Source organism: Talpa europaea (assembly GCF_964194135.1).
Source record: "Talpa europaea genome assembly, chromosome: 16".
NCBI lineage: Eukaryota > Metazoa > Chordata > Mammalia > Eulipotyphla > Talpidae > Talpa > Talpa europaea.
Window position 1 is genome coordinate 167,203 of NC_140084.1, and position 22,676 is coordinate 189,878.

Consider the following 22,676-nt stretch of genomic DNA (forward strand, 5'->3'; position numbering starts at 1 on the left):
CTCGGCTCGGCTCGGGCCCGCTCGGCTCGGGCCCGCTCGGCTCGGCTCGGGCCCGCTCGGCTCGGCTCGGCCCCGCTCGGCCCCGCCCCACTTACCTCGGCCCGGCTCAGCTCAGCTCGGCCCCTCCCTACTCGGCTCCGCCCCGCCCCGCTCGGCTCCGCCCCGCCCCGCTCGGCTCGGCCCCGCTCGGCGCGGCCCCGCCCTACTCGGCTGGGCCCGGCTCGGCCCCGCTCGGCCTTCTTGACTCGGCTTAACTCGGTCCCTCTCGGCTCGCTGGGCCCGGAGCCCCGGGCTCGGCGGTTCCCCCTCTCTCCCGCCGCTCGGCTCCGCTCCGGACGGAGCAAAATGGGCGGGGCGGCGTGACGTGACAAAGGGCGGGGCGAGGGGGCGGGGCGGCGAGGGGCGGGGCGGCGAGGGGGCGGGGCGGCGAGGGGCGGGGCGGCGAGGGGCGGGGCGGCGAGGGGGGGCGGGCGGCGAGGGGCGGGATGAGGAAGAGGGCCCGGGAGGGAGAGGGAGGGGCCGGGGCCGGGGCCGGGGGGGGGAGGGGCGGGGACCCCGCCGCCGAGCGAGGGCCCGGTCGCCGCACTTACGCGCTCGCGGCACGTGCGTGACGAGGGACGCGACGGGCGCGCCGCCCCACTCTGCCCGCCGTCCGGCGCCGAGCTCCGCGCGGCGAGGCGGGGCCGCCGGAAGTGCGTCTCGCTCGGGTCCGCGGCTTCCGGCGGTCCGCGGCCCGGGCGCCCCCCGCGCCCGCACCCCGCGTTCCGCCCGGGCCGCGCGCCCCGCCCTGGGCCGCCGCCGCCTCCCCGCCGGCGCCATGGCCGCTGCGGCCGGGGACGGCGCCGCGAGGCCGCTGCAGGGCGCCATGAAGCTGGCCAACGGGGCCATCGAGCTGGACGCCGGCAGCCGGCCCCGGGTGAGGCGCGCGCCCGGCGCAGGGCCCCGCCGCCACCGCGGACAGCGCCCGCCCGCCCGCCCGCCGCCCTCTCCGTGCGCGCCCGGCTGCCCCGCGCCGGGCCCCCGCGCCCGCGCCCGCGCCCGGAGGGTCGTCTGGCAGGGGCCCGGGGCGGAGGCGGGCCCGTCCCTGCGGGCAGGCTCCGGGCGGCGCCCATGCCCGAGCCCGGCGCGCCCCGGGGTCCCGCGACGGCCGCGCTCTGGGCGCCCTACGGCGTCAGGCCCGCGGTGACCGCCGAGGAAACGTTTTCTTAACTGCAGTGAATAAATCGCCCTTGAGCTGCACAGGAAGGAAACGTGGGGTAAACCAGAGCAAGTGCCAGGGCTGCCTCCCCAGGCCCACTGAATGAGCCAGGCAGTGAGGGGGGCTCTTCTCCTGCAGGCCCAAGGGCCCAGGCCCCACGTCCCTGATCAGACCTGGACCGGTGACTCGCTGACCGGCCCACCGTGCAGGCTGGAGAGCCCACCCTCCCTGTCTCCCGTGGGCGGGGGTGGGGGGGCGTCTGCCTCCACTGACTGGCCTCTGCCATCTCTCTCCCCTGGGCACAGGAAGCATATACTGAATACCTGAGGAGCATCCACTACATCTCCCAGGTGCTACTGGAAGAAGTGGAAACCACCAAAGGTACAGCTCTCAGCATCGCTGCAGCCGCAGCCACCCGCCATTGCTGGGCAGAGTGTGCAGAGCAAAGCCCTTTGTGGGTCCCAAGCCGAGGGTGTCCCCAGGCACGACTGTCACTGGCAACACAGGGCAGGAAGGGAGCGGGGAGGCAGCTCCTCCAGCATGCGCCTGCTGACAGTGAAGACAGAACAGAAAGCCTGGGAGGCGGGGGTCAGAGGGTGTGGGGAGGGCCTGGAGCTCTGTCTGTGCAGTCAGCTGCCCTGCCCACCTCAATGAGGGTCTGTAGGTGAGACTGAGCCCCCAGTGAGGAAGAGCGGGCTCTGGTGGTCAAGATGAGGTGACAAGACAGATGCTGGGCTGGCCAATGCCAGGGACCACACAGGGCCAGCAGGTAAACCAGGCAGATGGCCGGAGAAGGGGCGGGCTCACTAACGTCTTCACTTCCTTGCATTTATCTTGGCAAGAGTCTAGTTAGTGATAGCAGTGATGGTGACCAGCCTTCTCGTCCCTTGCTCCCCAGAACCTGGGGAGGCTGTGCCCCCCGACACCTGGAAGATGCTGAAGCTGGCGGAGCAGTGCCTGGAGAGGGCCCAGTCAACAGCTGCCAAGCTCGGTAGGTCTCATCTGTGGCACATGAGCTCCCTAGTTCCCCAGCAGAAAGCCACCAGGGCACCACCCCACAAGAGTCTGCATTTACTAGGTGTATTGTGGGCCTGTGCTGACTCAGCATGCATGTCTTGCAGGGAAAACACACCTGAAGTCAGCCATGCCCGTGGCAACGCCTGTCCCCACAACTACCAGCCGACACCGCAGGGTGTATTCAGATGAAGGGGGGAAGCTCTCTCCTTTTCTGCCGCCCGAAATCTTCCAGAAGCTTCAGGTGGTGGAGTCACAAAGCTCTAAGAAGTAAGATAAGACATGATACCTGGGTTCAGAATCAAGTGAAGTAACCACAGTAAATTTAGTTAAAACAGGTCTCAGAATGTAAATGTCTTAGTGCCTGACAGAAAGAAATACAAGTCCTCTTTGGAAAAGAGTGCCTTCTTCAGCTTTCAAAAAGTGAGTGGCACAAAGTTCAACGTAGCGAAGCAAGAGAGGAGGAAAAAAAAAACGACTATGAGGGAACGGTAGTTGAAACAGTTGTCAGACACATTTTAAAATAATCACGTTTTCCATATTTAGAAAAAGTGTAAGCAAATTTCAGAATACGTGCAGGTAAAAGTAAACTATACAACCTAACCACCAAATAGAAATAAATTGAAAATAATAAAAGTATTTTAAATGAATTTAAAACAATAACATTTTGCAGTAGAAATTCACAATGCACATAAAAATGAGTAGACGTGCTCATAACAGTAGACACAGTTGAAGAGAATATTAGTCAACTAGACAGCAGTTTAAAGAACACACAGAATGACTTATAGGATGGGGGAAAAATGAACTTGGAACAAGATAGAAAGTTTAATGGGGGGGGCTAGGGATTAAATCTCAGTGCTATCAGGCTATCACCACCGCAGCCTGAGTTAGATCCCTGCCCAGTGAGCTGACCCACAGGGCCCAGCAGACCTCTCCTATCTCCCCGCTGCTCCTCTCAGCAGTGTGTGTCAGTGGATCCGCCTGTCCTGCTCCCCACTCTGTCTCTGGCCGGTCCTCTCACCCCCCCACACCTTTGGCCTGCACCCCAGTTCTATACAAAAATAAATAAATCTTTAAAAAGGAAAAATAAGGTTCAATGAGGTTGTTAAAGTTCTGCAGAGGAAACAGCCATGGTAGACAGAGGCACCGTTAGAAGAGATGGCCATAGACCATTTTCTAGAGCTGATGAAGCCACCTAGACAGAAGCTAGAGCCCACCGAGCCATGAGTGGGAGGAAGGACTCTGGAGGGGCTGCTGCCAGGTGTGGACCACTGCCACCAGGGATTCTGCTCCCGCCTCAGTGTAGCTGTTGGGCAGTAGGGCAGGGCTTCCATCCAGGACAAACTCCCCTGCTCAGTCCTGTGCGAGGAGGTCGCCTCTCCCACCCCTTAAGGCCATAAGGCCTGTTGGACAGGAAGCTCCATGGCAGACAGCTGTGGGACTGTCATGGTGTAAGGTCCACTATTTCGGGGTTGGAAAGAAGCTGTTTAGTGCAATGCTGCCCTTAAAAACTTCCACGTTTGGGCCTCCCTGGTGGTGCAGCGGGTTGAACGCAGCGCTGTGAAGCTGTCCACAGTCTCTGCAGTGTGGGTTCGATTCCTGGCCGGCCAGGGAGAATCCCACATGGCACAGCAGACCTCTCCTGCCTCGCCTGCTGCTCCCCTCAGCAGTGTTTTCCGTTGTCTACCTGTTCTGCTCCCTGCTATCTCTGGTGAATTCTCTCGCCCCCCTGCGTCTCTGGCCTGTACCCCAGTTCTTGTTTAAATAAATAAATCTTAAAAAAAAAAAAAAGTTCCACATTGTTGCCAAACAGGTATAACCCATTTTGCATAAAGGCCAGAAGTCCAGCCATAGCAGGCCCAGGCTTCAGCCAGGCAACAATGTCCAGCTCACTGCGCCCAGACCGCCCCTCCTTTACAGTCCTGCCCCCAGCCTCATCACCTCACCTTTGGTCTCCAGGGGTCAGAGAGGCCCTCGGGTCACCTGAGCAGTCCTGGGCTTCCGGGGCCCTGGACAGCAGCTTGTCCCCCGTTTCCAGGGAATTGACACCCCTGGAGGAGGCCTCCGTTCAGAATCAGAAGCTGAAGGCTGCCTATGAGGCCCGGGTGGCACGTCTGGATCCCAGCCAGGCCATGCAGAAGACGTCCCTGGTCAGCTGGGCCGGGGGAGGGCTTGGGCTCAGTGGGCGAGGGGTGGGTCTTATTAGTCCCTCCTCCCCGTCCTCCCTAGACCCTGTCCCTGCAGCGGCAGATGATGGAGAACCTGGTGATCGCTAAAGCCCGGGAGGAGACAGTATCCTTCCTTCGGCCCTTGCTGTGGGTCCACCCGGAGGCCCGCCTCCCTTAGGGCCTATGCACGGCGGCCCCCACCCCGTCTGTGGGCCCCCCCACCTCCAGCCTTCAGGTGGGACCCGCCCCACCCCCTGGGGCCTGACCAGGGCAGTGGGGCCATCGCGCCCGCCTTGACTCTGCCGCCCCAGCTGCAGCGGAAGATGGAGGAGCGCCGGCTGCGGCTCCAGGAGGCCGCCAACAGGTGCGCCCCTGCTCGTCCCGTCTGTCGGGGGTGCTGGGCTGCTGGGGGGTGTCCGACCTACCCTGAGCGCCGGCCCGTCCCGCGCCCCAGGAGGTTCTGCAGCCAGGTGGCCCTGACCCCGGAGGAGCGGGAGCAGCGCGCGCTGTACGCGGCCATCCTCGAGTACGAGCAGGACCACGTGAGTCCACGGCGCCGGGTCACGTGCCGGGGCGGGGCCTGCTGCTCCCTGCTGGGTCTCTGTTAAGGCCCAGGAAGGGCAGTGCAGTGAGGCGCTGGCCTCCTTGGGGGCGCTCCTGTCGCGGGGGTCGGCTGTGGTGCCCTCCCGCAAAGACTCGTGTCCAGCAGGACTGGCCGAAGACCTGGAAGGCAAAACTCAAGAGGAGCCCAGGGGACCTGTCACTGGTGACCAGCCTGGTCTCCCACCTGCTCAGGTGCCCAGCTTGCTGCGAGGGGGCAGGGCGGGCAGGAAGGGAAGAAGACCTGGGGCGGGCACAGAGGGGCCTTGACCCTCTGGCACCAGGGGCGGGTGGGACATTGCCAGACTCTGGGAAGGACTGATGCTGCTCAGACCCCGCCAGGCGGGTGGGCGGCCGAGGCCCACGGGGGGTGCAGTGCCTCCAGCCGGCCCTGCCCGCCAGCTATGCCTGTGCCCGCAGTGTGCCCGACCACCCGATCGCTCAGCTCTTGCGGCGGCTGCAGTGCGCCGTGTACCGGGCGCTGTACCCCCTGGTGAGCAGCAGCTCCCCGCCTGCCTCGGCCCCAGGCAGCTGCTCCCTGCCCCCGGACACCGACGGGCTGCTGGCTCCTGGGAGCCGAAGACTCCGGCCCTCCCAGAGCCTCTACTGTATGCTTGCCCCTCCTGAGCCCAGCCCGGGCCCACAGCCCCCCACGGAACTCCCAGCCAGTCCCCCAGCCAGCCCGTTCCAGCCCGGCCCCGCTGACTCCTCGCCTAGGCCGCCGGCCAAAGACAGCTCCTTTGAGGACCTGGAACAGTTCTTGGCGGCTTCCGACTTGTGGGGCCGGGGTCCTGAGGGGCACCCTGAGCCCCAGATTTCAGGAGCAAAGAAGGAGCCGCTGCTGGAGCAGCTGAAGAACACCGTGAAGGACATCCACAATGCCATCGGTGAGGCCTGAGCCAGAGGCGGCGGGAAGCACCCCCAGCTGGGGGCCCCCCAGCCGACAATAGACTAGTGCTGGCCTGCAGCGCCCCCGCACCCAGCACCCTCACGGCGCGGCGGTCTGCTCCCAGCTTCAGGCAGCAGCTGGTGGGGGGATTCACAGTCACCTAAATTCTGGGAGATAGCTATTGCACCCCAACTTTTTGGGGGGCAGGGTCCCCATCACGGTGTTCTGTGTGGTTGGCGTGCATCTGTGTGCTGCTGTTGGGTTCATCCCCTTTGTGTTTCCATTCTGAAAAAAGTGGCTGGGCCACCTAAAAGTTGGGGTTCAGAGTGGCAGGTAGCTGCCAGGTCTCCAAGGAGGAGGGGGGCTTCCATGGCTTTCTCATGCGGTGCCCCACACTCCAAGGAGCCTCAGGCAGCGGCACCATCTCGGGCCTCAGTTTTCCTGCCTTCAAATATGAGTCTAAAGCTCCCAGGTTCCTGCAGTTCAGGGCACAGAGACCTCCCCACTCCCCCCCCACCTGCCTCCTTATCGCTGGGGAACCGTGGCGTGGGCCTGTGCCCATGGGGAGGCAGCTGGGCCCAACTCTGCTCTGACCCAGGCCCAGGGAGCGGAAAGAGGGCACGGGCGGGGTATGCTCCCTGTGGTTGTGCCCCCGCCTGGGAGGCCTCAAGGGGGTGGCAGCCCAGGCTGCAGGGGGTGACTTGGGGCCTGCCCGCGGGGCCCAAAGCCACCGTCCCCCGGCACCACTGGACGCGGCTGTGCCCCGGCAGACAGGCTGCTCTCGCTGACGCTCCTGGCCTTCGACGGCCTGAACACGGCCGCCTCCAAGGACCGCTGCCTAGCCGGCATCGAGGAGCCCTTCTTCTCCCCGCTGTGGCCGCTGCTGCTGGCCCTCTACAGGTTGGGGCCCGCAGTCCCCTCACGGCCAGCCCCGCCCCTCCTTCCTGATCCCTGCGCAGCCCTTGGCGCCTGAACCCTGTTTCCTCGCCTCCCACGCGCACCCAGAGCGACACCCCCGCATCTTCCTGGGTGGCCTGGGCCCCCACCCCCTTGCTTCACTGTCCCGCTCTGGGTCCTGCCTCTGGGCTGGGCCTCTGTCCTGGGCAGGCCCTCGCGAGCCCAGCTTCTGTCTGCGCAGGAGCGTGCACCGCGGGCGGGAGGCCGCCCTCAGCAGGAGCATGGAGCTCTGCCGGAACGCACCGCCCGCCGCCCTGGGCATCAGCACCAAGCTCCTGCCCCGGGACCCCGCAGTGCTGCGAGCGGGCGCCTGCCCCTACCATGCCGCCGTGCAGGAGCTGGGGCTGCTGGTTCTGGAGAGCTGCCCCCAGAAGAAGCTGGGGTGCATCGGTGAGGGGTGCGGTGGGGCGCACAGGGGAGGCGGCTGGTGCCGAGGGAGGGAGGGAGACCCTGGCTGGATCAGACAGGGCCCCTGGCCACTCGGTGCTGTGGGCATCGGAGGCGCACCCCTCCTGCCCGTGGGGACGTGGGGACACGGGCATGAGAGCCCTGCCAGCAGAGGCCCGGCCAGCCCTGACCAGCCCAGGCTTGAAGGGGCAGCGCGGGAGCCAGGGGTATCCTGGCCGGTGGTCTGGCCCTCACCCCAGCCGCTCTGCCCTCAGTGCGGGCCCTGCGCGTCATCTGCGCCTGCGCGGAGGAGTACTACCGGGCCCAGGGTGCCGCCCCAGAGCCGGGCCCCCAGCCCAGCGCTGCTGCCATGTGAGTCCTGCACAGGAGGGCCCGCCCCGGCCCCCGCCCGACCCTCTGGCCAGTCCTCCTGGAGCCCTCTCGGACCGAGGGGCTCCTGGGGCGGGGGGGGGGCTTAGGGTCAGGGACCACCTGGCTCACTGGTGAAATTGGGGTCACTCTACCTGGAAGCCCCTGACCCTCAGCTGCCCCTGGGCCCAGCTGCCAGCTGGAGCTCCCTCTCCAGCCTCTCCCAGGCGGGCTCCGGCACGGGGCAAGCAGCCTGCCAGCACGAGGCTGCTGCGGGGCTGAACAGGGCTCTGGGCTAAGCAGCCCCCAGCAGGCCCTGTCCTGTGCCCACAGCGGTGCAGACGACCTGCTGCCCATCCTGTCCTTCGTGGTGCTGAGAAGCGGCCTTCCCCAGCTGGTGTCGGAGTGCGCGGCCCTGGAGGAGTTCATCCACGAGGGGTGCGCCCGCGGGCGGCCGGGGGCGGGGCGGGACACCTGGGTTGGGAGCCTCCAAGCTGGAAGTCCACAGCCCGCACCCCCTGCCTCCCGCCAGCCTCACCTCCCTGGGCCGCGTCTCCTGGCGCCCCTGGTGTGACCGGCCGCTCGCGCTGCCCCACGCAGGTTCCTGGTCGGAGAGGAAGGCTACTGCCTGACCTCGCTGCAGAGCGCCTTGAGCTGCGTGGAGCTGCTCCCCACAGGGCCCTGGGCAAGCAATGGGCGAGGACGTGACCCGCCGGCGACCGAGCCCCCAGCGCCGGGGGGCGGGGCTCTGCACCCCTGCCCTCACCCCACCTCTGCTGCTGTGGGAAAGGGCTGAGCTGGCCCCACACCCAGGACTCTCCCCCATCCGGCCTCTGAAAGGCCCGTGCAGGAAAGCCAGAGGGAATCCCGCCCAGGCCACCTCGCTCCACTCGACCCGGTGGCCGCGGGTGGGCCAGTCTGGCCCGCCTCTGTCCCGTCCCGTGACAGTCCTCAGCGTCTGAGCCCGTTTCTTGCTGGAGTCAAGAGGCGAACCCACTACTCTGTCCCCAGAGACCACGGCCAGGTGGCTCAAAACTGCTCTTATTTATTGGGCGCTGACCACCCTCCCCTGGGGGCCAGTCTGCCCTCCCCTCCTTGACAATTCCCACAACCCTGTCCAGGTTGGTGTGGCCTGAGGTCAGCACGTGGCGTGGCGACGGTCCCCTGCCCGCTCCGTCACGCGCCGACAGGCGCCACTGAGCACGCCGCAAATAAAGAAGTCACAGTGTCTGCCGGCAGCTCCTCACGTCCTGCGCCCGGCGGGGGGGGCCTGGCCACACAGACCCCGCCTCTGCTGGCCGGCAAGAGCCAGAGGGTCCCAGAGACCACTGGTGACAGTGAGGAGGGTGCTGGGGGTGACCGTTCCAGGGGTCACATGCACCTCCAAACCAAGCCTGCCCCAACCTGCGCTGCACGGGACCCCGAGGCTGCTCTCCCCACCCCCGCCCCGGGAAGGGCACTCTGCAGGGCCTGGTGGGCTGGGAGCGCCGTGTCTCGAGCCATCCCTGGCTGGAGCTGGAAGAGCCCTCCCTGCAGGGCAGAGGACGCGGGTGGCCTGGCGCCTGCAGTGGGGGTGGGGGAGGCCCACTGAGGGCCGGCACCCAGGAAGACCTGTGCCCGTGCAGTGGGCCAGGCGGCCCTCCCGCCCTCTGCAGCATCCTGAGGGGCCCGGGACCAGCCCTGCCCTGCGGCCACGGCACAGCGTGAGTCCAGCCCTGCCCCGGGCAGGGTCCCTCGGCCAGCTGCCCCGCAGGAGCCCCAGGGCCGGGCTTCCATCCCAGGAGCAGACAGCAACACCTTCCACCGCGCCTGTCTGCAGCCTCCGGCCCTGGGCACCCCTCTGCCCAGGAGCCCCCGCCCCGCCTGTGCCCTGTCCCCAACGGGGCTCCCAGCCTGCTCGCGCCTGGCGGGACGACCAGCGCCCCCCTCCGCAGCTCTCGTCGCGGGCTGCTGCTGCCCGCAGCTTGCTGAGTCCCGGCTCGGGATGGTCCGGGGCTCCTGGAACAGGAGCGGGACTTGCCATGAAGCATCCCGTGAGGCGCCGAGGAAGCTCGCAGGCCGCACGCCTGGAGAGAGGGCGTCCAGCAGAGCGCGGACGGGGAGCCCAGGACAGCGCGGCGGGGGTCTGGGAGTGGCGGGCTGGCGGGCGCGCCCCGGGCGGGGGTGACACTTGCGCGGCAGCGGCGCCAGGCGCGGCACTGCCCTCCCGCCCGCAGCTCCGCCCCCGCCGGGGTCCAGGGTCCGGGCGGCCACGGCCCGCGGAGGCCCTGCAGGCGCCCTGCGGGAGCTGGAGCCGCGCGTGGGGCCCCGGCCGGCGCGGCTCCCCAGACCACAGGCGGAGCCGCGTGCAGCCCGCGTCCGCGTCCCCGTCCCCGGCCAGCGCGCTCTCCCGCGGGCTCCGGGCCGGGCGGCGGGGCCGGCGCTGGGGGCTCCGGCCCGCGTCTGTTCTGGGGGTGGAGGCGGGCGAGGTCCTGCCCGGGGCCCGCGTCCCACGAGAAGGGCCTCGCGCCCTCGAGTGGCAGCGACGGCTCCCCGCGTGCCCTCGAGTCCCGCGCCAGCGGCGCCTGCCCAGCGGCGCGCGACCCGGCGCAGACCCGTCCGCAGCGCCGGGGAACGCGCAGCCCCGCCGGGGACGGGCGCCCGCGGGAGAGCCGCGCCCTGTGCGGGCCGGGCCGGGCCGGGCCGGGCCGGGCCAGCGGGCCTTGGCGCGGGCGGCGCCGCGGAAACCGGCGCTTGGATCAGCAGGTGTCCCCGGACACCGGCCCAGCCTGGCGCCGGCGACCCCCAGCCCTGCCCGGCCTCGCGGCGCCTGGAGGCGCGCGGGCGGACACAGCGGCGTCCCCGGCCCGCCGCGCGTTCTCCGGGGCCGGGGCGAGGGCCGCGGGCAGGAGCGGCGGGGCGGGGCCGCCGTGGGAACGCCGCCGCGACCCTCGTGTCTCCACCGTGGGGCGGTGCCCGCCCGGGGGGCCGGCAGCGGCCGGGCCCGCCCCCCGCCCCCCGCCCCGCGGCCAGGCGCCCCGAGGGACGCCTCGGCGGGCCCGGCTCGGGGCCCGCGTCCCCGGGCGCCAGGGATCGGCGTGCGCGCCCGGGCCCTGCGGAGGACTTGGCGGCCGCCGGGCGCGCGCGGGGCCGGGCAGGTGCGCGGCGGGGCGGGCGGGGCCAGCTAGGCCGGCCGGCCCCCGCCTTCGCCCCCGAGAAGCCCCGCCCCGCGCGCCGGCGGGGCCCCCACTGCGCCCCGAGAAGCCCCGCCCCGCGCGCCGGCGGGGCCCCCACTTCGCCCCGAGAAGCCCCGCCCCGCGCGCCGGCGGGGGCCCCCACTGCGCCCCGAGAAGCCCCGCCCCGCGCGCCGGCGGGGCCCCCACTGCGCCCCGAGAAGCCCCGCCCCGCGCGCCGGCGGGGGCCCCCACTGCGCCCCGAGAAGCCCCGCCCCGCGCGCCGGCGGGGCCCCCACTGCGCCCCGAGAAGCCCCGCCCCGCGCGCCGGCGGGGGCCCCCACTGCGCCCCGAGAAGCCCCGCCCCGCGCGCCGGCGGGGCCCCCACTGCGCCCCGAGAAGCCCCGCCCCGCGCGCCGGCGGGGGCCCCCACTGCGCCCCGAGAAGCCCCGCCCCGCGCGCCGGCGGGGACGCGGGTGCGGGCGCAGCGCGCGGCCAGGAGGCCCGGGCGGCCGGGAGGCCCGGGCGGCGGGCGGCGGGCGGCGGGGCCGGGGCCGGGGCCGGGGCCGGGCCGCGGCCGCAGGATGGGCAGCCGCCCGCTGGCCGAGGACTACCGCCTGTGCCTGGAGCGCGAGCTGCGGCGCGGGCGCGCGGGCGTGTGCGGGGACCCGTCGCTGCGCGCCGTGCTCTGGCAGATCCTGGTGGAGGACTTCGACCTGCACGGCGCGCTGCAGGACGACGCGCTGGCGCTGCTCTCCGACGGGCTCTGGGGCCGCGCCGACCTGGCGCCCGCGCTGCGCGGCCTGGCCCGCGCCTTCGAGCTGCTGGAGCTGGCGGCCGTGCACCTGTACCTGCTGCCCTGGCGCAAGGAGTTCGCCACCATCAAGGTGCGCGCCGCGGGGCGCGGGCGGGGCGCGGGCGGGGCGCGGGGGCGCGGGGGGCGCGGGGGCCGCTCGCGGGCTGGGCGCGGCCACCTGCCGAGGCGCAGCCCTCCCCGGGGAGCCGCGGGGGCGCGCCCAGGCCGGGGCCACGACTCCTCCCGCCGCGGGCCGTCGCCCTTCACGGAAGACCCGGGGGTCCCCGAGGCGGGCGGGGGCCGCTGGCGGGCGCACCCCGGCGCTCCGGGCTCCTTCGGGAGGGTGGGAAGGCGGTGACGTCGCAGCACGTGGGCGCGGGCCTCCCGGGTTGCCATGGCAGCCGCTCCGGAGCCAGCCCGGGCCGCTGCCGCCCCAGCAGGACCCCCGCCGGCCCGAGCCCGGGGTCTGCGGCACCCGACGGCGGCCCCGGCCTGTCCCGGCCTGCGGGGCCCGCGCCACCGGGCCGGCCGGGGAGGCCGCGACGGCCGCCGTGCCCACGCGGGCCCCGCGCCCAGGGGCCCCTCCCGGCGGAGCTCCAGGCCGCCGGGCTCGCGGCTGAAGCGGCCTCTCCTGCCTCGTGACCCCGCTGCGAGCATTTCTCTCCGGCCGCGGTGCCGGTGCCGGGCTGCCCCGGCCGGCGGGGTCCGTCTCGGGGAGCCGCGGAGCTGCTCCGCCTCCCGGGCGGGGCCGGGCGGCCTGGGCGGGGCCTGGGCGCGCAGCTGACCCGGTGTCCCCGCAGACCTTCTCAGGCGGCTACGTGCACGTGCTGAAGGGGGTGCTCTCCGAGGACCTGCTCGTCCAGAGCTTCGAGAAGATGGGCTACGTGCGCCAGGACGACCACCACCTCATGATGGCCACCCCACCCCCCGCCGGCCAGCTGGTGCAGGTGGCCCTGGGCTGCTTTGCCCTGCGGCTGGAGTGCGACATCCTGGGGGAGGTGCTGGCGCAGCTGGGCACCAGCCTGCTGCCGGCCGAGGAGCTGCTGCAGGCCCGCCGGGCCAGTGCTGACGTGGCCTCCTGCGTGGCCTGGCTGCGGCGGCGGCTGGCTGGGGACAAGGAGCCGCCACCCCTGCCGCCGCGGGACCCCCTGGCCGTGTACCGGGCCCCGCTGGACCTGTACCAAGACCTGCAGGAGGACGAGGGCCTGGAGGCGGCCAGCCTGTATGGCAGGTCCTCCCCAGGCCCAGACTCGCCCTCCTCAGCGCTGGCCTACCAGCCTCAGCCGTGGGGGCAGAGCGCCAAGTTGTGGGGTGCCAGCGCTGGGGCCTGGGACCCGGGGGCTGAGGCCGGGGGGTCACCCAGGGCCAGCAGCCCGCCCTACGGGGCACTGGAGGACGAGCTGGAGCCCGAGCCCGAAGTGTTCTCCTTCCTCTCGCTGCGCAGAGAGCTGGCCGCCCCCCAGCCGCCCGGGAGCCCTGAGCGGGCCAGCCCGCAGGGCGCCCACGAGCCCCCCGGCTACCAGGCCCACAGCTGCCTGGCCCCGGGCACCCTGCCCACCCTCTGCTGCGACACATGCCGCCAGCTACACGCTGCCCACTGTGCCGCCCTGGCCGCCTGCCGGCCCGGCCACGCACTGCGGGCTCTGCTCGGCCGCACCCAGCAGCGGCGGTGGACGCAGCCTGACGCCCCGCTGTACGACGGGCCCGGGGCCCAGCCTTAGCCCGCAGGTCGGGCTCGGGCTTTCCATGGTGCTGCTCGGGCCTCGCCCCACCCAGGCCTGGCCCCCGGCAGACCCGCCCGAGGAGCCCTGCGCACAGGGCAGAGGGCGCCCAGGCCCCGAGTGGGAGTGGGGGCTTACCCTCTAGCAGCCTCAGGCTCACCCCATCCCCAGCACCCAGGCCTGGGCCCAGATGTCCTGGCTTCCAAGCCTGTCCCCGTGAGGACCCTTGGAGGCCAAGCGGGGACCCCGTCCTAACTTGCAGCTACGTGTTGGGACAAGCTGCCTCCTGCCAACTGCGTGGACGGGAGCCCAGCCAGAGGCGGCCAGGCCGGTGTAGACCTGCCCTGGCGCACGCAGCAGGTTGGCCACAGACGGCCAGCACCTGCCTCACAGCTGGACGGGGCTGGGATGGCACAGGCTCACCTCCCGGGAGCAGGAAGGCAGCCCTCGGGATCTGGAGAGTAGCTGCCCACCTGGGGACACGGTCTCCTCAGCCACGGCTTGCGGGAGCCCCTGCATTGGCTCTGCCCGGCGCCACTCCCCGCGCCTCGGGCCAGTGCTGAAGGGTGCTGGGCTCTGAGCAGCTGTGGGGCTGAGCCTGAGGCTGGGGGCGGCAGGCAGGCACAGCCATTCCCAGCGAGTCCACCGGCCCACAGGACGGCAGGGGGCTGTCTGCCCAGGAGGTCCAGGCCCGCCTTCCCTGACCAGAGCGTGCCCCTCCCTGGGGGCCATCTGCCCACCCCTCGAAAAGCCCACTTATACCACTTACACCTATTAAAGGACACCGAACTCGCACGCGTCAGCAACGTCTTTATCTCCGCGGTGCTCCCCTCCCCCGGGCCCCTGGGGCAGACCCACGGCTCCCCCTCCAGCCCAGGTCACTCGCTCTGGAGTCCCGCGAGCCCTAACCTGGGTGGACCCAGGCCCACATCGGCATGCAAGTGGCCATGCAGAGTCTGCTAGGCCCAAGTCAGCAACGCCCACAGGGATGGACCCACGTGGCCACCCAGGGTGGGGCAGTGGGGGGCCCTGGCCCCGCTAGGAACAGCCCTGTGGTCACACCCTGTGTCCTGAGGTCATGGGTCCTTCCTAGAGGAGGGCGGAGCTCCGCCACTGGTGTCCATCTTTGGGAGCCACGCTGGGCTCAGGGCTTGCTGCGCTTGGCCTGGGTCTCGCCGCCGCCGCCGGAGGCCAAGGCGGGGGCCGCCCGCTTGTTCCGGTGGTGGGGGAAGGTGGGCATGAGCTCTGGCTCGCAAGCTGGGGGAGGGGGTTGTTTAGGGGTGGGAGGAGCACCCGGGGGGGTGCAGGTCTGAACCCCACCCTGCACCTGTGCTGGGGCCTGGGCAGAGCCTGAACCCCCCCACCCCTCGACTTTGCGGGTGGTTCCCGTGGCCTCAGTGTGCCACCCTCTCTTCAGCCCAGGCCCAGCCCCTTGGCACCAGCCCCAGGCCAGGCCACACCCCACAAGTCACCGCCGCCCACTACCCGTGCCAGGAAGGGCCCGGGACTCACGCAGGGGCTTCTCCTTGAAGTAGGAGCTCTCCAGGCCATCCCCAGCCGTCGCCCTGCGTGAGAGCCACATCAGGGGCACTGCCCTCGTGGCTGCCCTGCCCAGAGCGGGGTCTGGAGGGGGTCCCAGTCCGGCCCGCCCACACACCCACCCCGTGGTGCGCACCTCTTCTTGGGGTCGTACATGAAGAGGAAGTTCAGCAGGCGCAGGCCGGCCTCCGAGAGCCACGGGAACTTGTGCTTCAGGTTGTTGTAGGGCTGCTTCCTCAGGCTGTACTGGCCGGCCAGCGGCAGCGCAGAGAAGCCCTGTGGGAGCTGCGCTGAGGCCACGGATGGGCTTGGGGAGGGCGGGGCTGCGCCCGGAGGGCCGGGTGTGGGGCGGGGCTGTGTGGGGAGGGCAGGAGAGGTCAGCGCTGAGCGCAGCGGGCTGGGCTGGGCTGGGCTCTCACCGGCCAGATGTTCTCACTGGGCGTCCCCAGCAGCTGCACAATTAGGTCCACCTGGTGGATCTCGGACGTGCCGGGCAGGAGGGGCTTATGGGCCAGCAGCTCGGCCAGGATGCAGCCCAGGGCCCTGCAGCAAGCGGAGGCTGTCTCAGGGCCCCCAGCAGGCGCCCCAGGGAGAGCAGCCCCCTACTCTGTTCCTGCAGCAACCCTGCCCCAGGCCCGACAGCGTCTTACCACATATCGATGCTGGTAGTCTGCGTGGTGGTGCCCAGCAGCAGCTCGGGAGCCCGGTACCTGCAGAGACGGGCAGTCGGGGCCTGCTCCAGCCCCACCCACAGCCCTGCAGCCCCCTTCCTGAGGCCAACAGCGGCCGCTGGCTGCTGCCCCAGCTTGGCTGCAGCTCCAGGTGCGCGAGCGCCAGGCGCAGGGGCTTGCAGGTGCACACCTGCAGCGTTCACTGCACAAAGCCCCCAAGCCAGAACCTCTGCCTCTTAGCAATGGGAGAAATGACTCCACACCATCTGAGCCCCCAGCGGGTGGGGGTCTTCCTCTCAGGGAGACCTCTGTCCCTCCCTGCTCCCCCTGGGCAAGCTGACCCCGAGACCCCTGCTTCCCTGCACCAGGCACACCTGCCCAAGGCCCTCACCAGAGAGTGACCACCTTGGGGGTCATGGGCTTCAAAGGGACGCCATATGCCCGGGCCAGGCCAAAATCCGCTGTGAGGAGGCAGAACGGCAGGGAGCGTGAGCCTCGCCAAGAGGGGCTGCACTCGGCCTCCCGGGCGCGTGGAGGGACCAACCACACCCCACGGCAGCTCCTCATCCACCTGTCTTCACACAGCCCTTGTCGGTCAGGAGCAAGTTGGAGACCTTCAGGTCCCTGCAAGAAGAGCGCAGAGGTCCTGGGCGCAGCCCCCTCACTCCCCTGGACCAGCCCGCAGGCAGCATGCTGTGCTGCGGGGACACCCCACCCGGGCCAGACCCCCAGGGTCGGAGGCCCCACAGCCCGGCCTGGGCCCCCGCCCGCGCCAGCAGTCCCACCTGTGGATGATGAAGTTCCGGTGCAGGTACTGGAGGCCCCGCAGCACCTGTAGCACGATGCACTTCACCTGGGGGGAGCGTTGTCAGAGGTGAGCAGGGCCGGGAGGGCCCCTGGGCACCCACGGGACAAGGCGTTCAGGCCGACCCCAGGCCACACCTGGGCCTCCGAGAAGGGCGTCGGCATGTTCTCCAGAAGGCTGGCCAGGTCCTGCTCACAGTAACCCATCACCAGGAAGATGCTGCGCACCAGGGAGAGGCTGGCTACCCCCAGGCTCCGCCGCCTGGCCGAGGGGGCGCCCAGCCTCCCCTCTTTGGCCTCACCTTTCCAGATGGTTCCCCACGACCACGTCCTTCAGCTCCACGATGTTGGGGTGGCGCAGGCGCAGGAGCAGCGTGATCTCACGCAGGCTGCTGATGGGCACCCCTGCAACCCAACACCCAGCACTCGCCCCACACCACACCAGGCCACGCGTGGGCTGGGCCGGCCCGCCTCAGGCGGGGCTGCAGGCAGGTGCCAAGTTGGGGGGAGGGGGGCACCAGCACTGCCAGGGTTGGGGGGGCCCTGCGGGGAGCCGGCCCAGGACCCCACGGGCCAGTGGGGCCCGGAGCCCGGGGGTGGGGGGGATGCAGCTGGCGACAGGCAGACAGCCCCCTTGGCCACCACATGCCGCCCACTGAGGCTCACCATCCTTCTCTGTGTCCATCCGCACTTTCTTCAGGGCGACAATCTCGTCCGTCTGCGTGTCCCGGGCCCGATCTGGAAAGGACACGCACCCAGTGCAGTGCCACCAGCCCCCACACCCTCAAGCCCCGTCCTGCACCCTGGGGCACCCTGCCGGTGACACCTGGTCCTCTCTGTGGGGACACCCCACCCACTAGACATGCTCCTGGCGGGGGCAGGGGGAAAAGGTTGGGGGGCGCGGCTGAGTCTTCCTTCCCCATCGACTGCCCCCGCTGCTGCCCGAATAGCGCATGAGGCGCCGCGGCCAGTGAGAAGGACTCTGCGTGGCACTCCTAAGCGCCTGGGCACTCAGGCAGCTCAGTTGCCCTCCTGGCACGCTGTGGGCCCCTGCCCTGGTCACGCCACAGCCCGATGCCTGTGCAGACAGCCCCCGGCACGAGTCCCTGCCCGGCTGCGCAGGCAGGAGTGTCGCTCCAGTCGGTCCCTCCGTCACTCACACACGATGCCATAGGTGCCCTCACCGATGCGGTTCAGCTTCTCAAACTCCTTCACACTCCGGCACCGCCCCAGCTGGAAGACACGCCACGTGAGGCTGCGGGGCCTGTCAAGGGCGGCCCTTCACACCCCGCTCATCCCCCTAGAAGGCAGCCACACGTGGGGCCTTGCAGGGGTCTAGGGGAGCCAGGGGTGGCCAGAGATGCCGGGGGTGGCCTCACCGTGGCTGTCACCTGAACACGGGCCAGCCCGGCAGGCAGCTGCCAGCCACGTGTGGCGCAAAGCAAAGCGACAGCCAGGAGCAGCACACCCAGAGTGCTGCCGAGCAACTGCCGGTGGCCACTGGGCAGTCCAGGACCCCCCGTCCAGGTGCGCGCGTGTCCCCACGCCCCCTGCACTCTCTGGCCTGCCCTGCCGACCTCCGGGCTGCAGGACCAAACCCCAGTCACACGCCCAGCCGCCAGGCACGCGCCCTCCTCGCGCCCTCCTCGCGCCTCCCCTCCAGGCGGGCGCCGGCTTCCTCTGAGCGCCCTGACCCCGCCCCAGGAGGCCGCCGTCCTGGGTGCCCGGGCGCCCCGCGGCAGGGCTGCCGTGCTCAGGCCCAGCGAGCGCCTGCTGCCCACGGGGGGCCGGCAGCGGGCAGCACGGTGCTTCGGCGCCCCCGGAGGCCAGCAGCCTTGCCGCGGCGGGGCCGGGCCCGCCCGTCGAGGCTGCGTGAGCTGCGTCCGAGGACGGCCACGCTGCGCCAGGGGCGGGCAGCGCGGAGGCCGCGTGGCCGGGCGGAGGACAGGGCCGCAGAGGCCCGCGGCGTCCGGCACCAGCGAAACCACCAGTCCTGGGTCCGGGGGAGGCCAGAGGACCTGCGCCCCGCTCCGGCCAGTCTCGCCCCGCCCCTCCCGGGCCGGCCCGCCCCCAGCCGGCCTCGCCCCGCCCCTCCCGAGCCGCCCCGCCCCCAGCCAGCCTCGCCCCGCCCCTCCCGAACCGCCCCGCCCCTCCCGGGCCGGCCCGCCCCCAGCCTGCCTCGCCCCGCCCCCGGGCCGGTCTGCCCCGCCCCTCCCGAGCCGCCCCGCCCCCAGCCAGTCTCGCCCCGCCCCCCGAGCCGTCCCGCCCCCAGCCAGCCCCGCCCCCAGCCCGCCTCGCCCCGCCCCCCGAGCCGGCCCGCCCCCAGCCAGCCTCGCCCCTCCCGAGCCGCCCCGCCCCCGAGCCGCCCCGCCCCTCCCGGGCCGGCCCGCCCCCAGCCCGCCTCGCCCCGCCCCCGGGCCGGTCTGCCCCGCCCCTCCCGAGTCGCCCCGCCCCCAGCCCGCCTCGCCCCGCCCCCCGAGCGGCCCGCCCCCAGCCAGCCCCGCCCCTCCCGAGCCGCCCCGCCCCCAGCCAGTCTCGCCCCGCCCCCCGAGCCGGCCCGCCCCCAGCCAGCCCCGCCCCCAGCCCGCCTCGCCCCGCCCCCCGAGCGGCCCGCCCCCAGCCAGCCCCGCCCCTCCCGAGCCGCCCCGCCCCCAGCCCGCCTCGCCCCGCCCCCGGGCCGGCCCGCCCCGTCCCCCCGCCCCGCCCCCGGGCCTCTACGCCCCGGCCCCGCCCAGGCCGCGCCCGGCTGCCGCCCCCGCCCCGCCCCCGACGGCGCCCGGGCCGCGAAACGTGCTTCCGCGCGACACCCGGGGCCCCGCGCGGCCCGGTCCCGCCCCGCCGCCGCGAGGACGGAGCTGGCGCGGCGCCCCGGCGCACCCTGTGCTCCGCAGGCACCGTGAAGAAGCCGTCCTGCCGGATACACTTGAGGCGGATCTGCTCCGGCTCCGGCTCGGGCTCCCCCATGCCGAGGCCGCCCGCCCCGCCCGCGCGCAGGCGCAGAGCGGCCCCCTCCGCGCACGCGCGCAGCCTACTTCCGGGGCGTCCCCCGTGGGCCCTGGTTGCCAAGGGGACCCCGACGTCCCCAGAGGACCCCAGCGCCCACGCGGCCACGGGCCCGCCGAGTTTCAATCGCGGACGCCGGCGCCCCAGATGCGCGGAGAAGCCCGGCGGGCCAGGCCCTTCGGGGACCCCGCGCCTGACGCCCGCGGGGCGCGGGGCGGGGCGGGTGCAGCGAGGGGCGGGGCCGGGGTGGGCCCGGGATCGGCGGGGGGAGGGGCGGGGCCGGGGTGGGCCCGGGATCGGCGGGGGGAGGGGCGGGGCCTGGCGAGGAACGGGCGGGGGCGGGGCCGGGGGGCGGGGGCGGGGCCCTGCCGGCGGCGGGGGCGGGGCCTGGCGAGGAACGGGCGGGGGCGGGGCCGGGGGGCGGGGGCGGGGCCCTGCCGGCGCGGGCCTCTGTCGGGCCTCTGTCCACTGCTCGCCCTGGAGGCACTGGGGGGGCCCGCAGGGTTATCGGCGCGGACCTGGGGGTGCAGCTTGAGCCCGCCGAGCCGTCCCTCCCAGCGGGGCGGGCGAGGCCGACGGCTCGGAGGGCGCCAGGGACGCCTCCTGGGCCAGGGGCAGCGCTGTGGGTGCGGGGGAGTCAGTGACCCCCGAAGGCCTTTGGTAAATCTCAGCGAGCCAGAGTGTTTAACTCGAACATTCGTGTTCCGTTGTTTTAATTTTGGAATTCACGCTGTGGAGGCGGCGCTGGGGCAGTGGGCGGAGGGCAGTGCCCTGCCGGGCTCATGGAGAAGGGCCGGGCTGCCCCGGCTGTGGCGGGCCACACAAGCTGCTTGCGCCCTAACCCACTCCCACGGCAACCCCCTGTGGCCACCTGGGCACTAAGGCAGCCACACGGCGACTCCAGCGAGGCCAGACGTGCTCTCCCACCACACTAGCCCAGGGGTCAGGGGCCAACAGGGGAGGGGGGCAGCTGACAGCACCAAGGCTCAGGCCCCCGGAATGGCCTCACCACCGGAGCCCCCCTCACAGGCAGAAAGAGGCAGTTCTTTCAGTTTGACTCCTCCCGGGACAGCTCTGCAAGGCCCCCCGCCCCTCCTTCCACATCCTCTACTATCCTGGATCAGGTCCCAGGCGAGCTCGGAGCCCTGGAGACCTTCCAGGGCTCTGCAGGACCTTTTCTCCAAGGTGGAGACCTGTCTTCACGTGAACTGCCAGAACCGACCCCAGCTCCTTCAGAAGCGAGCAGGACAAGGGTCAGACCAGCCCCACCGGCTCATCGGTGTCTGTCCAGCGCCAGCAGGGCCAGCTTGGACAAGCCTGCGCCAAGCCAGGGTCACTCCCGTCTGCTGAGCTACCGGCAGCTCTGGGGAAGTCGAGACAGGCAGCCAGGGGCATGGCTGCCCCGCCAGAGAGGCACACGCGCTTGCTGGGCATGCCTTTATTCGGCGTGCGCGTTGTAGGCGGCCACGGTGCTGGGGTTCCGGTGCCGGTAGTAGGGGCCCCAGCTGCCCTCCTCCTTGATGGTTCTCTGCTCATCGGCGGTGGCGGAGTTGTAGCTGAGCAGGGTCTCTTGTGAGGCCCTGGTGACCACGATCTGGGGGATGATGAGCTTCTTCTTGCTCACCTTCACCTTCCCGTCAGGTTTCTCTGGAAGGAAGAAAACACCAGGTGTTGACTACCAGGCCTGTGGGAAGCAGCCCCGTAAAGCAGGCACCGGCCGTGTGGTCAGGAGACGCCCAAAGCGGTCGGTTCCGTGTTGGAACATTCCAGAGCTTCACTGTGGCCAGTGCTAGGTGCCCTCTCTGGAGAAGGAACAGGAGCAACTTCCAGCCTGCACCTTGGAGAGCAGGGCCAGGGGTTGCTCACAGGGAGGACCCGGGGATGTGCGGGCATACTCGGGGGTGAGCCCCAGCGTCTCTGCACAGGCTTCATCAGGACACCGGAGAAGCTGGCCACGGCTGATCTCATCAGCGCTGGGCTGGGCACACAGCACAGACAGGGGCGCCCGCGCACATGTGTGGCCCAGCTGGGCGCCCTTCCGGCCTCGGGGAAACCCCAGCGCGCCACCTCTGTGCACAGGGTCTACTCGAGGGCCTGCTTGCTCAAGGGCCTGCGTTCACACGCTGTTTTGCTTAAAGTCGGTCCCAAGATCCTCCAGCACGCCAGGGAGCTCTCGCTGCCTATAGCCAGCACCCGCCCAGCCCCACATGGCCTCTGGACGCCAGGCGCTGGGGTGCGGCTCTCGGGGCAGCCCCGAGTGGGTGCGCCCACCCTGCTCCCGCAGACGCAGGTGCCAAGAGCAGGTGCCGAGAGTAGGCCGCCTGCTCAGCTGGTGGCAGAGGGCGCAGCCCCCCGACCTGGGGCCCTGGGTCCAGAGCCCCCACCGCTTTGCCCACCACCAGGTGACCAAAGCCTGACCCTTCACTGGGCACCGAGTCTTCTTATTTATCATTAAGCCAAAGGTTGCATCTCATCGTGTTTTGCATTTCAAGTTCATTCTTTCACGTATGTAGCTCCGCACAAGGCAACTTGGAACCCTGCAAATAACAAGACAACCCGTGGGGGAGGGCGGCAGCTGCCTTCCCCACGCCCAGCCTCCCCCACCTTCAGGCTCACAGGTCAGCCCGCGAGCACCCCGGCCAGTCACAGCCTCCCACAGCCTGGATGCCCTGCAAGGGGCCTCGGCTGCTCTTATCGTGAATGTGACTCAGTTTATTTCCAGTTTTTGTCTTTTTCAAACAGTGAACAGCGCTGCCATGGACACTGGGCTCCATGCGCATGAGAGGCCTCTTCATGGTGGCGAGAAGGGACACCACAGGGACTGTCGAGCTGTTCTCCGCGGAGGTCGCTTCGGCCTGCGTGTCCACACAGGGGCTGGACACAGACACTTCTCCACAGCCTCCTAGGCCTTGTCTACTTCCTGGGCCTTTTCCCGCATCCTGAGGTGGGTGTGAGCTCAGCCTCACCCCAGCCCTCCAACTCCGTGTCCAGAGCCAGACCCCGGGCCAGCAGGCATCTCCTCCCATAAAGGTCATGTTCCCGCCCGCACTTCCTGTGTCATTAGGACATCACCCTGCATGCAGCCTGGGCCCAGCACCCGCTGCTCGGCTGGCCCTGCTGTGCTCACACTGGCCGTCTCTGGAGGCCTGTAGCTTCTCAAACCCAAGGCCTCTCAGAACACCCAATTCCGCCTCGACCTCTGCGGCCCGCTCTCCTATGCTGACTCTGATGCACGCAGGACCTTGAAGGACTGAAGTAAAACGCGAGCCTTAGTTGTGTCGACTGTCTGGTCAGCTGCGCCAACACCCGGGAGCGAATATCTTCCCCCACACACACCTGGCAGGAGCCTGTGGACAACGCCGCCTCCAGCTGCCGCTTCCGACATGCCCACTCCCTTGGGCGGCCTCC

General features: G+C 70.7%; 3 protein-coding genes across 4 annotated transcripts; 2 read left to right on the top strand and 1 right to left on the bottom strand.

Annotated features, from left to right (window-relative positions):
• Window positions 1–817: 817 nt before the first annotated feature.
• VPS9D1 (VPS9 domain containing 1) lies at window positions 818–8,831 on the top strand (the record flags this gene model as incomplete). 2 transcript variants are annotated; one of them, XM_084257307.1, is made up of 15 exons in its annotated part: window positions 818–916; window positions 1,504–1,579; window positions 2,097–2,189; window positions 2,320–2,482; window positions 4,251–4,362; window positions 4,442–4,504; window positions 4,692–4,744; window positions 4,835–4,922; window positions 5,090–5,175; window positions 5,401–5,867; window positions 6,640–6,769; window positions 7,008–7,216; window positions 7,489–7,585; window positions 7,886–8,020; window positions 8,183–8,831. In XM_084257307.1, 15 exons carry the CDS (start codon window positions 818–820, stop codon window positions 8,376–8,378), a joined length of 2,067 nt encoding a protein of 688 aa, XP_084113433.1. In that variant the 3' UTR covers window positions 8,379–8,831. The 2 variants fall into 2 exon arrangements, with proteins under 2 accessions (XP_084113433.1, XP_084113434.1); XM_084257308.1 differs by having other exon boundaries at window positions 7,916–8,020.
• A 2,487-nt stretch (window positions 8,832–11,318) lies between these two features.
• On the top strand, window positions 11,319–13,262 carry SPATA2L (spermatogenesis associated 2 like; the record flags this gene model as incomplete). The annotated part of the gene is made up of 2 exons (XM_084257559.1): window positions 11,319–11,621; window positions 12,331–13,262. 2 exons carry the CDS (start codon window positions 11,319–11,321, stop codon window positions 13,249–13,251), a joined length of 1,224 nt encoding a protein of 407 aa, XP_084113685.1. The 3' UTR covers window positions 13,252–13,262.
• Window positions 13,263–14,371: 1,109 nt separating this feature from the next.
• Window positions 14,372–19,229, bottom strand: CDK10 (cyclin dependent kinase 10; the record flags this gene model as incomplete). The annotated part of the gene is made up of 13 exons (XM_084257560.1): window positions 14,372–14,508; window positions 14,764–14,816; window positions 14,927–15,066; window positions 15,210–15,333; window positions 15,441–15,500; window positions 15,853–15,922; window positions 16,033–16,085; window positions 16,247–16,314; window positions 16,404–16,485; window positions 16,568–16,670; window positions 16,932–17,003; window positions 17,426–17,498; window positions 19,143–19,229. 13 exons carry the CDS (start codon window positions 19,227–19,229, stop codon window positions 14,396–14,398), a joined length of 1,098 nt encoding a protein of 365 aa, XP_084113686.1. The 3' UTR covers window positions 14,372–14,395.
• Between the last annotated feature and the right edge of the window lie 3,447 nt (window positions 19,230–22,676).